Here is a 15391-nt window from a genome sequence, read left to right as displayed (position 1 = left end):
GGAGTTGAGCTAGTAGCTTACCAGTGGATCTTGGAATTTGTCGGCCTCCGAAGCTTGTGAACTGGAGGACTGTCGTCTGACCTGCCAATTTTGGGTTCGGCAGCCCCTGCAGCTATGTGAGTCAGGAGAAGCCTCCAGCCTGACCCACTGACTTGGGACTATCCAGCCTCTACTGCTGCATGAGCCATTTCCTTGATATAAATCTCTCTCTCTCTAATGTACATATAGACACTTCACTGGTTTTGCTTCTCTAGAGAACCCAGCCTAAGACAGTGCTACAATGAACACTGGCCTCTTTTTGAGACTTAAGTGAGGATCTCGAGGTCAGGAGGTGATCCTGGATTTCCTGGGTATGCCCTAAGTCCAACAGCAAGTATCCTTATAAGATGAGGAGAAACACAGGCATCATGGATTGAATTGTGTCCCCTCCCACCTCAAAAAAAATATGTTGAAGTCCCAACCCCTGTACCTGTGAACATGATCTTATTTGGGGAAATACGTTTTGTCTTTTGTTCAGTTGAGTCAAACCAGCGTAGGGTGGGTCCTAAATCTAATAACTTCTGAATATTGTCTTATAGAAACACCAGAATAGACACACACACACACACACACGGGAAGACAGACACCATGTGAGGATTTATCTACAAGCCCAGGCCATTTTGGCTACAGAAGCTGAAAAGAGACAAGGAAGGCTATTCCCCTAGAGCCCACAGAGAAAGCATGGCCCTGTCGACACCTGAATTCAGACTCCCAGCCCCCAAAACTGTGAAACGATAAACTTCTGTTCTTTAAAGCCACCCACTTGTGGAATTTTTGTTATGACAGCACTAAGTAACTAAGACAATGAGGGGAATGGCATGTAAAGACGGAGGCAGAGCCTGGAGTGATGCGGCCACAGGCCCAGGAACACCTGGTGCCACCAGAAGCTAGAAGAGGCAAGAAAAGATCCTCCCCTAGAACCTTCAGAGGGGGTGTGGCCCTGTTGATACCTTGATTTGGGGCTTCTGGCCTCCAGAGCTGTGAGGGAATAAATCCTTGTTGTTTTAAGCTACTCAGTTGGGGTACTTTGTTACAGCAGCCACAGGAAACTGAAATAGTGACTCTGGACTTGAACCTTGAGAAGCCCTGGGTCTGGAGGAGGTGGTGAGAACCAGACACAGACTCCCACTCCAGCCCTGTGCCATCAAGGTGGGACCTGAGGGAGGACCTTCAGCCAGAGCCTACCTGAAGGAAGACAGGGAAGGCTTCCTGGAGGATGGGGCATTGGAGCTGGGGTTTAAGAGATGAACAGAAGTTCACCACTGGGGACTGTTCCTTCCAAGCCAACGTGCCCAGGCTGTCTCATTCCAACAGCAGCCAAAGCTGAGATACCACTGCCCAACTACTCAGGTACATGGTTATTCAATCTAAAATATTGGTGATACAGCTGTAACCAAGTCGTACCTGCCAGGTGGGTAATATCACCCCCATCTCAGGGGCTGGAAAACTGAGGTCTGGAGAGGTTTGATGATGCTCCAAAGCATTAGGGCTGAGCCTGCTTCATGCCCAGGGCTGGCTCCAGCCCCAACAGCACAGGCAGGTGCCAGACAGAGGGAGGTCCACTGCAGTGGGAGCGCCAGTTCTCCCTGCCCTGTGGACCTGCAGGGATATAAGATTCTGGGCTCTTCTGCCTCCTGTAGGTGTCCTGCCAGGACCATGCTGGCCTCTGGTCACAGAACAAACAATGAAGTGTATTTGTAGATTCTCTGTGTGTTTGACCAGGGCTTGCATGACCCAGAGGAGGACTCAGGGATTTAAGCTGGGGAGGGACTGGCCTGGGCCAGCTCCATGCTGTGTCACCTCTGCTGACTTGGCTTCAACTAGAGTGACGGGGTCAGCAGGGACTCAGGGGCCTGACTGCTGAGCTCATTGCTGGCTGGGTGCCTGGATCCCGTGACTCCCAGCTTGGCCACAGCTGCCCATCACGTCATAAGCCAAAGATTTTGGGACACGGAGCCAGATCGGCCTGTGGCCAGCGTTCCGGAGTTTGGCGAAGTGGAAACCACCTCATGACGTCCTCTGGCCACTTCCTGGGGACCCCCAGCCCCTTGCTGGTGCTGTGACTGGCCTTGCTCCTAATGGGACAGATGCCTGCGGGCTCACAGCTCACTCTGGGCATTCAGAGTGGATACTATGCATCCAGGGCAGAACTGGCACACTGCAGACCCCAAATCACACGGGGATGCTCAGGGATGTGGGCACGGGGAGAACTCAAGACAGAAAGGAAGATGCATGTACCGTTCCATTCACTCATGTGGTGACGGAGGCAGTAAGGCAGCACCCTGCAGAGAGAGCATGGGAGGGGGCTGAGCCATCCTGGGCAGGGAATGTTCCAGACCCTAAAGAGGGGTGGCCTGATGGGCATACTGTCTGAAAACACCATTGAGCTCAACACCTAGAATGAGTCCTTGTTGCTTTTTGTAAGTCGTATCTCAGCAAAAGTTTAAAGATAGAAGGGCAGCCACTGTGGAAACAGGTGGGTGATTTCTCAAAAGGTTAAACACGGAATTATCACAGGACCCACCGATTCCACTCCTAGGCTGCAAACTGGTGCTAGTGGCGTCAGAGCCTGCCTAACTTCGGGGGGATGATGAGAATCAAGATCAGCCCAAGGCTGATTCCTATGAGATGGTGATCGGACATTCCATCATCGTTCTCCAACCTTTTTACCAATTCTGACACTGGCTGTCCCTCGCACGGCACTCTCTACTTCTCTGCTAGGTTGGATAATTAATTGCAATGGCCACACAGAACTCACAGACAATACCTACAGTTAGGTTGAGCTAACTGACCCAGCTCACAGCCAGCGTAGCAGTTTTGTTCAGCTCTCTCAGCTGTATCCCTAGAAGCAGGTTTCTGCCGTCACTGCCGACTCTGCCACAGGGCCCCTTCCGAGACTGTCACCACTGGCTCTGCTGCAAGGCCCCACGTGGTCCTCTGGCTATCGTCAGTGTTACAGCATTTGACCTATACTATATTCTCTTCTAGGAGGTTCCTTGCTTCCTCTCCCTCTGTTTCTTCTCTCTTCCTGCTTCTTTCTTTCTTTTTCTTTCTGTCTGCCAAGCTTTTGGGGTTGGTTGTACATATAAGCAAACTCATGGTCAATTTCAAGCCAAGGCCCTCCCACTAGAGCCATGAACTGACCAATCCCTTCTTGACAGGCCACCATCACTTCATTTGCATAGTAGGCTATAGTCACTTCATTTGTCTAAGAACATTGACCAGTCCCTGCAAGGTGTGTAAAGTGGACCAATCACATGGTAGGCTGCTATCCAGGGTCAGACTAAAAGTATCAAACCAACAAGTTGTTTGTAATTTATCCAGGAAATGTCAGTCAGTCTGGATGGACAAAAGTAACAAACCCCCTGGGGTAGAAAACTAGGGCAAAGGTAACTCCTCAGAGTTTAGGGAGAAAATCTCTGAAATTGTTTTTCAAAGAACCAAGGTAAAAGACCACATAAAGGAACTCATTTCGCCACATAGGTAATGTCCGAGAGACTTGAAATAAGGGGCTCAAACAGATACTTCTGTACCAATACTCATAGCAACATTATTCACATTAGCCAAAAGGTGGAAACAACAGATGATGAACAAACACAATGTGGTTTACCCACACTATGGGATATTACTCAGCCATAAAGAGAAATGGAGCACTGATTACATGCTACAACTTAGATGAACCTTGAAAACTTCCTGCTGAGCAAAAGAAGCCAGACACAAAAGACCACAAAATATGTGGTTCTATTTCTAGGAAATTCCAGAACAGGAAAATCCATAGAGACAATAAATGGGTTAGTGGTTACCTAGGGCTTGGGGGGAGCCTCAGTAGTGCAATAGTTAAATCTTGGCTCCCAACCCAAAAGTCAACAGTTCAAATCCACCAGCCACTCCTTGGAAACCCTACTGGGCAGTTCTACTCTGTCCTATAGAGTCACTACGAGTCAGCATCAACTTGACACTCGACGGCAAAAGGTTTAGGGCTGGGGGGACATGGGGAGTGACTGCTAATTGGTGTGAGTTTCCTTTTGGGGTGATGAGAATGTTCTGGAACTATACAGAGGTGGTAGTTGCACAACCTTGTGAAAATACTCAATTGTTCACTTTAAAAATGTTTAGTTTTATGTGAATTTCACCTCAAAAAATTTGCATTAAAAGTTTTTAAAAGTAAAAGAGCAGAAAGAAAAAGGACTAGTCATCATAAGACTTGTCACTCACTGGCTTTGGCATTGGCAACAAGAGCTGTATTACCTCCTCATAACAACTTCATTAGATAGATAGACACATAGATAGACAGCTGCTGTCAAGTCAACTCCAACTCGGAGTGTACAACAGAATAAAACCTTGCCTGGTCCTGCGTCATCTGCATCATTGCCAGCATGTCCGTGTTCGTTGTTGCAGCTATTGTGCCAATCCCTCTTACCAACGGTCTCCCGTGCCATTGCTGGCCCTCTACTTCACCAAGCACGATGTACTCTTCTAGCAATTGATCCTTCCTGATGACGTGTCCAAAGCAAGTGAGACAGAAAATGTTCTGTTGGGCTCCATAGGGTTTTTGTTGGCTGATTTTCAGATGTCAATCACCAGGCCTTTCTTCCTAGTATGTCTTAGTCTGGAAGCTCTGCTAAAACCTGTCCACCATGGGTGACCCTGCTGGTGTTTGAAATACTGGTGACATAGTTTACAGCACCATACTAACCGCCCCCATTTTACAGAAGACCAAGGCTCAACCAGGTAAACCCACCTACCCAACATCCTATGATAAGAAAGTGTCTGAGTCAGAGGTCCAACTCTGAGATCAGAAAACTAAACCAAGCCAACCCTACTCAGTCCTGTTGTTGTTAGGTGCCATGGAGTCAGTTCCGAGTCATAACGACCATGTGTAAAAAGGAACAAAACAGTGCCCAGTTCTACACCATCCTCTCAATCTTTGCTATGCTTGAGGCCTTTGTTGCAGCTACTGTGTCAGCGCATCTCGTTGAGGGTCTTCCTCTTTTTTGCTTACCAAACATGATGTCTTTCTCCAGGGACTGGTCACTCCTGATAACATGTCTGAGGTACACGGGATGAAGTCTCACCACCCTCGTTTCCAAGGAGCACTCTGGCTATACTTCTTCCAAGGCCTTAGATTTGTTCATTCTTCTGGCAGTCCATGGTATAGTCAACATTCTTCACCAACACCATAATTCAAAAGCATTGATTCTTCTTGGTTTTCCTTATTCATTGTCCAGCTTTCATATGCATATGAGGTGATTGAAAATATCATGGCTTGGGTCAGGTGCACCTTACCCCTCAAAGTGACATCTTTGCTTTTCAACACTTTAAAGAAGTTTTTTGTAGCAGATTTGCCCAGTGCAATACATTGTTTAATGTCTTGCTGCTGCTTCCACGGGCATTGATTGTGGGTCCAAGTAAAACGAAATCCTTGACAATTTCAATCTTTTCTCCGTTTATCATGATGTTGCTTATCAGTCCAGTTACAAGGATTTTTGTTTTCTTTATGTTGAGGTGTAATCCACACAGAAGGCTGTAGTCTTTGATCTTCATCAGTAAGTCCTTCAAGTCCTCTTTGCTTTTAGCAAGCAAAGTTGTGTCATCTGCATATCTCAGGTTATTAATAAATCTTCCTCCAATCCTGAGGTCTCACTCTTCTTCATATAGTCCAGCTTCTTGGATTATTTGCTCAGCATATAGGTTGAGTAAGTATAGTGAGAAGATATAACCCTGACCTGCACACCTTTTCTGATTTTAAATCACTCAGTACCCCCTTGTTCTGTTCAAATGACTGCCTCTTGGTCTATGTACAGTTTCCTCATGAGCACAATTAGGTGTTCTGGAATTCCCATTCTTCACAATGTTATCCATAATTTGTTATGATCCACACAGTCAAATACCTTTACAAAGTCAATAAAACACAGGTAAACATCTTTCTGGTAAACTCTGCTTTCAGCCAAGGTCCATCTGACATCAGCAATAATATTCCTCATTGCGTGCCATCTTCTGACTCTGGCTTGAATTTCTGGCAAGTTCCCTGTCGACGTACTGCTGCAACCACTTTTGAATGCTCTTCAGCAAAATTTTTCTTGCGTGTGATATTAATGATATTGTTTGATAATTTCCTCATCCTGTGGGATCACCTTTCTTTGGAATGGGCACAAATATGGGTCTCTTCCAGTCAGTTCGCCAGATAGCTGTTTTCTAAATTTCTTGGCATAGACAAGTGAGCACCTGCAGCATTGCATCCATTTGCTGAAACATCTCAACTGGTATTCCATCAATTCCTGGAGCCTTGTTTTTCACCAGTGTTTTCAGTGCAGCTTGGACTTTTTCTTTCAGTGCCATCAGTTCTTGGCCATAAAATGGTTGATCCTGAAATGGCTGAATGTCAACCAATTCTTGTTGGTACAACGACTCTGTGTATTCCTTCCACTTTCTTTTGATGCTTCCTCCATCGTTCAATATCTTGCCCAGAGAATCTTTCAATACTGCAACTCGTGGTTTGAATTTTTTCTTCAGTTTTTTCAGCTTGAGAAATGCCGAGTATGTTCTTCCCTTTTGGTTTTCTAAATCCAGATCTTCATACATTTCATTATAACACTTCACTTTGCCTTCTCGAGCCGCCCTTTGAAGTCTTCCGGTTCAGCTCTTTTATTTCATTTCTTTCATTTGCTTTAGCTACTCTAAGTTCAAGAGCAAGTTTCAGGGTCCCTTCTTTTCTTTCCTGTCTTTTTACGACACCACCAGGGTTTCCCAGCACATAGTAGGTGACTAAAACAAAAAATCCAAATCAGTTGCTACGGAGTTGATTCTGACTCATGGCGAGACCCCCTGTGTTACGGAGTAGAAGCGATCCATAGGGTTTTCATGGCTGTAATATTTACAGGTGCAGATCACGGGCTTTTTTTCCGAAATGCAACTGGATGGGTTCAAAAAGCCAACATTTCCGTTAGTAGAAGAGTGGAAATTATTTTTGCCACCCAGGGACCTCAGTAGGTGACTACTAAATCTTTTTTTTAAACAAATCATTCTTCCCACCAGTCCGGGAGACTGGTATGATGATCCCGTTTCACACACGAGAATACTGAGGCTCAAAGATGTGCCCACCTTCCCCAGGAGCTTTACCCTCACCTCCAAGGCAGCCCAGAGGCCCGGGCCAAGCGGCAGATCCTGGACTGTTTATTCTGCATGCAGGGGCGGGCCAGAGGGACCAGGTAGGCGGGGCGGACAAAGTCCGGGGAATATAAAGGCCGACTGGGCAGTCTGGTCAGTCCCAACTCAGAGCGCAACTAGAACAGCCACGTCCCAGCTGGGGCCGACACCACTGTATCCTCTTCCAGCAATGCCGCTGCTTATGCTGTTGCTCTCGCTGCTGCCGCCACCGGGGGACACCCTATCCCCGGTCCAGGAGGGCAGCCCTGACCTCTCAGGGCCAGATCTGGACTCCTCCAGAGTCCGGGAGATGCAGAAACGCTACAAGGACCTGGTGGACAGGCTAAGGGTGAACCAGAGCTGGGAAGACTCAAACGCGGACCACAGAACCGCCACTGTTGTCTGGATCCTAACCCCCAAGCGTGAGTGAAATGTCGGAGAACCTCCCCCGCGCCCCCGGCAGCCCCCAAGCCAGAGAGGCCTGCCGCAGAGCCTCAGTTTCCTCACCTGCACAGAGGGCAAGGAGGGGCAGAAAGGCCCCGGCCCCTTTCCGGGCCGCTGGGAATGCTGGCGGGGCCGTTTGCGGCCAGATAGGGCCGGACTCAGCCAACGTGGGCTGTAGTAGTGCCTCGCCGATCACAGATGGGGAAACTGAGGCCCAGAGAGGCTAGATGCACAAAGGCTGTAAAACCTAGGGACCAGGGTGATGGGGGTGGGGTGGGGGGTGTGGTCTCTGCTTTGAAATGGGCGTAGGGAGAGGGGCGATGATAAAGGACCCGTTGTGGGGTGGGGGGGGCGGTGAAGAGGTGCGGCACCATCAGGACCTGTCCAAGCTAGTTCTGAGTCTGACGCAATCGTACTCAATGCTGCCGACGACTCCAGCGGAATGTGCGCTCGGGGGATTTTCCCACCTCCGCGTAATCCACAGACGCTCCACGGGCGCAGAGGGCCAGGAGTGGGTCTGGGTTGCGCTGGGACAGGAGGGTTTGGAAGAGGGGGTCGTGCCCTCCTTCCTGGGAGAGCGCTCTAATCTTGCCCTAATCCACCTAATCCCACTTTTGCTGTGTGATGCCAGGTAAACCGCTGGCCCTCTCTGAGCTTAGAACTGGGGCAGGGCCATCGATCCCCAGGACCCCCCCAGACCTGGGTCACCCTGGGAGTCTGAAAGGTCTGGGGGTCCAGGGAGTCTGGATGTAGAGACCCTGGGAGGTCTGGGTCTCATTTCCCAGATGCGGAAAGAGCCTCAGAGCTCTGAAGACACTCCCCCAGGCACTGGAGCTGGGTGCTATATCCCCAGCCTGGGCACTTAGTAGGGCTTCAAGAGAATGTTTTGACTGCCAGAAGGAGGCAGAGCCAGAGTTTAAATCTAGGCCTCTCTAAACATCGTGTATAAATACATTCGTTCAAGGGTTTACTAAGCACCTACTGTGTGCCAGGTACTAGTGACCAAGTAGAGAGAGGTCCCTGCTAACAGTCTAGGAAGAAGACAAAGGTCCCATCAGGAAATAAAATACGGAGCTGCCTAGTTCGAGCAGGCTGGCGATAGGAGGAGAAACCCTGGTGGCATAGTGGTTAAGTGCTACGGCTGCTCACCAAAGGGTGGGCAGTTCGAATCCGCCCGGCGTTTCTTGGAAATGATGGGGCAGTTCTACTCTGTCCTATAGGGCCGCTATGAGTCGGAATCAACTCGACCGCACTGGGTTTGGTTTTTGGTTTGGAGATAGGAGGAGCGGTGGGAGGTGGTGCGAACCGGGTGGGGGGAGAGTGTTCCCGGTGGAGGGAGAGGCGTGCAAAAGCCCTGAGGCGGAATGTGGCCTGCCGTGTCCGGAACAGGGCCCCTGCCTGACACCCAGGCCGCCGTGACCAATTCCCCCTCTCTCCGCAGTGCGAATCGGTCTCGGAGGCCTCGTGCACCTGCGCATCCCCCTAGCGGCCCTCTCCGCGGGGCGCCCCGCCGGCCCCCGCCTGCACCGGGCCCTGCTCTGGCTGTCCCCTACGGCGCCGAGCCCGCGCGACGTGACGCGGCCGCTGCAGCATCTGCTCGCCCGTGGGGACCCCGCGCCGGCCGTGCTGCGCCTGCGACTGTCGCCGCCGCCGTCGGACGCCGCGCAAGCGGCGCGGCCTTCCGCCCGGGCCCGGCTGGAGCTGCACCTGCGGCCACATGCCGCCAGGAGGCGCCGCAACAAGCGTGCGCCCACTGCGGAGGCCTGCGCGACAGGGAAGGCGCACTGCTGCGGCGTGCAGAGCTGGCGCGTGACTCTGGAGGAGCTGGGCTGGGCCGACTGGGTGCTGGCGCCGCGCGAGCTGGACGTGCGCGCATGCGTCGGCGCGTGCCCGCCCCGCTTCCGGCCGGCCAACACGCACGCGCGGATCAAGGCGCGCCTGCACGACCTGGATCCCGGTTCCGTGCCTGAGCCCTGCTGCGTGCCTGCCAGCTTCGAGCCTGTGGTGCTCATGCACCAGGACAGCGACGGCCGGGTGACGCTTACGTCCTACGACGACATCCTGGTTAAGGACTGCCACTGCTCTTGAGCCGGCACCCTGCGAGCTGCGCATCCTCAGTGGTCCGCGTCCACGCAGTGGCCTCGCAGAGGCTGCTCAGTGCCCATTTCTGTCTTCCCCTCCCCTAACATCGCCGTATTTATGAGTCTATTTATTGCGAGGAAACCTTGGGGGCGTAGTGGTGAAGAGCTACAGCTGCTCACCAAAAGGTCGGCAGTTCAAATCCAGCAGGCAGTCCTTGGAAACCCTATGGGGCAGTTCTACTCTGTCCTATAGGGTCGCTAGGAGTCGCAGTGACTCCATGGCAATGGGCTTTTTTGTTTGTTTGTTTTTATATTTATTGCTAAATTATTGGGGGTGACTCGCTGGGGACTAGAGGGCTGGGGATGGCTGGTGGAAGGCGCGTGTTATGTATTTATAAAACCTACTGCCTTTCGATGGATTCCGACTCATAGCGACCCTGTAGGACACAGTAGAATTGCACCGTAGGGCTTCCAAGGCTCTAAATCTTTACGGAAGAAGGGCTGCCACATCTTTTGCCCAGGGAGCAGACGGTGGGTTGGAACTGCCAACCTCTTGGTTAACAGCCAAAACCTTTGCACAACCAGGGCTCCTCTATGTATTTATAACTCTGGTAATAAAAATGACTTTATCTGAACTGCCACTATGGTGTCCGCAAAGGGGCTGGGGGGCTCAGGAAGGTCCCAACCCTCCCACGCTTCCGTTACTCAGGGGACCTGGTATAGGGGTGTGTGGGAGGGCTCAAGGGTGGGTGGTGGTTCCATCCGAGCCTGCGTTCTCGGGAATGCCAGGTAACCAGAAGGTGCTGGTGAGGCCCGAGGGCCACAAGGGCAGCCTTGGACATCGCTGTTGCTCTCTGCTTAGCTTTGTCCACCTCTTGTTTCTCTGCTTCTGCTCCTCTCTCTGTCATCCTCTGAGCCTGTCTCCCTCCATTTCTCCTCTCTCAGAAACCTTCTCTGTCTCGGGGCTTATCTGGCCCCGCCTCTCTCTTCCCACATTGGAGTCACCTTTGCAAACACAGACAGCCCTGGGCCAAGTCCATCCAGTCAAGTCTTCAATCCATCCTTGTGTGATGTTGTCCCAGTCTGGCAGTTTGTGATGGGGCTCCCCACCTCCACCCCACCCCCCCCCCACTTCCAGCCTTTCATATTAAAAAAACGAGGGAGAAATCAATAAGCTGTGGGACACTTTTCATGCACACAGCGTTTCCAGTTTTATATATTCTTCCATGGACGATACTGGAATTCCTGAGCTATGAGAAACCCTCCCTTCTCCTCACACCCACCTGCCTGTCCACCCTGAGGATCTCTGAGAGGGAGCTGTGACAGCGGAGGGGGGCCGATAAGCCGGGAGGCAGAGGACCTGTTTCCAGCTGTGGCTGGTGTTTCCTGTGATCACCATTGTCCAAAGACCAGCCTAAGTAACTGCAGGTGCCCCAGAATGTATTCAGTGAGCACCCACTCTGTGGCAGGCCCTGGGCACTGAGGGCACAGCAGCAACAAGACACACAGAATCGCCTCCCCCCCCCCCCCATGTGCTCGGTCAAGTTGGGGAAACAAATGACTACCAAGATGAACCATCAGAAGGTGGCTGATCATAGTAAGAATGGTTTAGTGAATTAATCGGGCAACGCATCAATGAGCAGGGACAGAAGTGATTTAGAGGGTCTGGGGAGAGGCAAGGAGCCCAGGCAGCACAGTGGCTAAAGTGCTTGGCTGCTAACCAAAAGGTCCAGGATGAAGTTGGGAGATGGGGATTCCAGACCGAGGGAACAGTAGGTACAAAGGCCCTGGGGTTGGATCAGGCTTGGCATCTTGTGTGTTGAGGGGAGATAGACACAAGGTTATCTGGGGCTGCTTGGTAAATGTGGCTGAGATAAGAGGACCCCACATTGGTGACCCTGGGACTAGGCCACCCCAGGGAACTTCCTGCCTATCTCTGTCTCTGGGTACTTTTTTTTCTGGGTATCTCTGTCTCAGAAAGTCACTGAGAGTCTCTGGGTGTCTGTCTGTCTCTGGGAGTCTCTGTGCATCTCTGGATGTCTCTGAATAGCTTTGAGAATCTTTGGGTGTCTCTGTCTCTGCATGTCTCTGGTGTGTCTCTGTGCATCTCTCGGTGTCTGGATATCTTTGAGAGTCTCTGGGTGTCTCTGTCTCTGGGTGTCCATGGGGGTCTCTGCAGGTCTCGGTTCTCACAGGCTAGCTCTACTGAGACTGGCTCAGGCCTGGGATCCATCCCCTCGGGTCATCAGTGGGGCAAGAGAGGAAGAACCTGATGTGCCCTCCTGAAGCTTCCTGAGACCTGTCAGCCCAGGGTGGGTGGGTAGCAGAGCCCAGACCTGCCCTCCTTCCCACGGGCCTGGGCTGGGCCAACTAGGGCTGCAGCAAGAAAGCCGGAACTCCAGGACTCCAGAGCTCATACTCCATAGAGCCGAGGTCTCCAGACCCCAGGTCTCCCAGACCCCTGGTCCCCAGAACTCTAGTCCCCAAACCCAAGGTCTCCCACCCCCTGGTCCACCAGACCCCTGGTCCCCAGACCCCAGATCTCCCAGACTCCAGCCCCTGGTCTCAAGAACCCAGGTCTCCCAGACTCCTGGTCCAAAGACCCCAGGTCTCCCAGGCCCCTGATACCTAGACCCCAGGTCTCCCAGACCCTGGTATGCCAGACCCCTGGTCCCCAGACTTCTAGTCCACAGACCCCAGGTATCCCAGACCACCGGTCCCTCAGACCCCAGGTCCCCAGACCACTGGTCCTCCAGAACTCAGGTCCCCAGACCCCAGGTCCCCCTAGGTCAGTGATCCACAGACCCCAGGGGGTCCTCAAACCCCAAGTCCCCCAGATCCCAGGTCCCCAGACCCCGGTCCTCAGACCCCTGGTCCCTAGAACCCAGGTATCCAGACCTCTGGTCCCCAGACTCCAGGTCCTCCAGACCCCTGGTCCCCCGATCTTGGGTACCTCAGATCCCAGTACCCCTACCCCGTTTCCAGACTCCAGGTCCCTCAGTTCTCAGGTTCCCTCAGACTCATGGTTCCCCAGACCACAAGCCCCCTGCCCCACCTCCAGGCCCCACTACCCCAGGCTCCAGGTCCCCACTGCACGCTTCCTTATTTCGCAATTTCCTCTTTTCCTGAGAGGCCCTGGAGCTAAATGTGCTGACTCCACCCCCAGCAGCCTTCTTGGGTGTGGGCGCGGGGCCCATCCTGTCTTCTGGATCCAAATCCACACTGGCTCAAGGTTGATCTATATTAGTGCCCATTCCAAAGAAAGGTGATCCAACAGAATGCAGAAATCATCAAACAATATCATTAATATCACGCACAAGTAAAATTTTGCTGAAAATCATTCAAAATTGGCTGTAGCAGTGTATCAATGGGGAACTGCCAGAAATTCAAGCCGGTTGAAAAGAGGACATGGAACCAGGGATGTCATCGCTGATGTCAAATGGATCCTGGCTGAAAGCAGAGAATACCAGAAAGATGTTTACCTTTGTTTTATTGACTATGCAAAGGCATTTGACTGTGTGGATCATAGATCATAACAAATTATGGATAACATTGGGAAGAATGAGAATTCCAGTACACTTAATTGTGCCCATGAGGAATACATACATAGACCCAGAGGCAGTCATTTGAACAGAACAAGGGGATACTGCATGGTTTAAAGTCAGGAAAGGTGTGCATCAGGGTTGTAACATTTCACCATACCTATTCATTCTGTATGCTGAGCAAATAATCTGAGAAGCTGGACTATATGAAGAACGGGCATCAGGATTGGAGGGAGACTCATTAACAACCTGTGATATGCAGTTGACACAACCTTGCTTGCTGAAAGTGAAAAGGACTTGAAGCACTTACTAATGAAGATCAAAGACCACAGCCTTCAGTATGGATTACACCTCAACATAAAGAAAACAAAAATCCTCACAACTGGACCAATGAGCAACATCATGATAAACAGAGGAAAGATGGAAGTTGTCAAGAATTTCATATTACTTGGATCCACAATCAACGCTCATGGAAGCAGCAGTTAAGAAATCAAATGACCTGTTGCATTGGGCAAATCTACTACAAAAGACCTCTTTAAGGTATTTAAAAGCAAAGATGTCAGGTTGAGGACTAAGGTGCACCCGACCCAAGGCATGATATTTTCAGTCGCCTCATATGCATGTGAAAGCTGGACAATGAATAAGGAAAACCGAGAAGAATTGATGCCTTTGAATTATGGTGTTGGTCAAGAGTATTGAATACACCATGGACTGCCAGAAGAACGAACAAATCTGTCTTAGAAGAAGTACAGCCAGAATGCTCCTTAGAAGCAAGGATGGTGTACTTCCTGGACATGTTATCAGGAGGGACCAGTCTCTGGAGAAGGACATCATGGTTGGTAAAATAGAGTGTCAGCGAAAAAGAGGAAGACCCTCAACGAGATGGATTGACACAATGGCTGCAACAATGGGCTCAAGCATAGCAATGATGGTGAGGATGGGGCAGGAGCAGGACCTGGCAGTGTTTCACTCTGTTCTAAACAGGGTCTCTATGACTCAACAGCACCTAAAAACAACAACTTTCTGTTTCATTGTGGTAAAATACTCGTAACACCAAATTTACCATCTTAAAGTGCACAATTCAGTGGCATTAAATACATTCACCATGCTGTACAACCACCACCTCTATCTAGTTCTAGAATGTTCTCATCACCTCAAAAGAAGACCTCATGCCTATTAGCAGTGGTTCCCCACCCCTTTACCCCCAGGCCCTGGCAACCACGAATCTACTTTCTGTCTCTATGGATTTGCCTGTTCTGGACATTTCGTGTAAGTGGACCATACACTATGTGGTCTTTTGTGTCTGGCTTCTCTCACTGAGCATCGTGATTTCAAGATTCATCCATGTTGGTAGCATGAATCAGTGCTTCATTCCTTTTTATGGCTGAGTGATATTCCCATTAAGCACTCGGCTGCTATCTGAAAGGTTGGCAGTTCGAACCTGCCAGCTGCTCTTCCGGAGAAAGATGTGGCAGTCTGCTTCGGAAAGATTTACAGCCTTGGAAAGCCTGTGGGGCTGGCTGTTCTACTCTGTCCTACACGGTCGCTATGAGTTGAAATTGACTTGATGGCAGGGAGTCTGGTTTTTTGATTTAATCCCTTGTACGAATGGACCACATAGTGTTTATCCCTTCATACTCATGTCATTTCCCAAACATGCAAATGTGCCAGGAGGGTAAATTCCCAGGAGGGGAACTGCTGGATTGCTGGCATGCTGGCTCATATTTCCTGTGGCTACTGCCAGGGAGACCTCCCCATCCGGGCTGCACCATGGATGCTCCCCCCAGCAATGTGGGTGACCCTTTCCCCCAGCCTGGCCACACCTTTGAGTTTTTCCCAATCTGACAGAAGAAAATAAAAGCTATCTCAGGTCATGATTGGCAGGCTTCTGTTAGAGTGAGGTCTACCCTCTCTGTGGGTGGGTTGAAAGGAATTTGCAGCCTTTCTCCAGAGCCTCAGCTCATGACATTTATGGGGTCCCTGGAATTTGAAGATGGAAGGTGGAAGTTGACGACAGGAGGAAGCTAGGGGAAACGGGGAGACCGGACTCCTAGCCTTTTAGATCCAGGGGAAGACTTAGCATTTATCCCATTTTACAGATGTGGAAACTGAGTCAGAGAGAAGTTAAGGTCACAGCAT

At 50.8% G+C, this 15391-nt stretch overlaps 1 protein-coding gene across 1 annotated transcript; it reads left to right on the top strand.

Moving 5' to 3' along the window:
* Positions 1-7318: 7318 nt before the first annotated feature.
* LOC126071630 (growth/differentiation factor 15-like) lies at positions 7319-10353 on the top strand. The gene is made up of 2 exons (XM_049875845.1): positions 7319-7607; positions 9071-10353. Exons 1-2 carry the CDS (start codon positions 7376-7378, stop codon positions 9715-9717), a joined length of 879 nt encoding a protein of 292 aa, XP_049731802.1. The 5' UTR covers positions 7319-7375; the 3' UTR covers positions 9718-10353.
* Positions 10354-15391: the final 5038 nt, after the last annotated feature.

The sequence above is a fragment of the Elephas maximus genome, chromosome 3 (assembly GCF_024166365.1).
Source record: "Elephas maximus indicus isolate mEleMax1 chromosome 3, mEleMax1 primary haplotype, whole genome shotgun sequence".
Taxonomy (NCBI): Eukaryota; Metazoa; Chordata; class Mammalia; order Proboscidea; family Elephantidae; genus Elephas; species Elephas maximus.
Note: the sequence above shows the minus strand (reverse complement) of the source record. Positions and strands in the feature narration are given on the sequence as shown.

Bases quoted from the DNA above. Each gene is read 5' to 3' on its own strand.
- LOC126071630 (XM_049875845.1), top strand. From the start codon at position 7,376: ATGCCGCTGCTTATGCTGTTGCTCTCGCTGCTGCCGCCACCGGGGGAC. The intron at 7,608-9,070 runs GTGAGTGAAATG...CTCTCTCCGCAG, and splicing joins CTGGATCCTAACCCCCAAGC to TGCGAATCGGTCTCGGAGGC.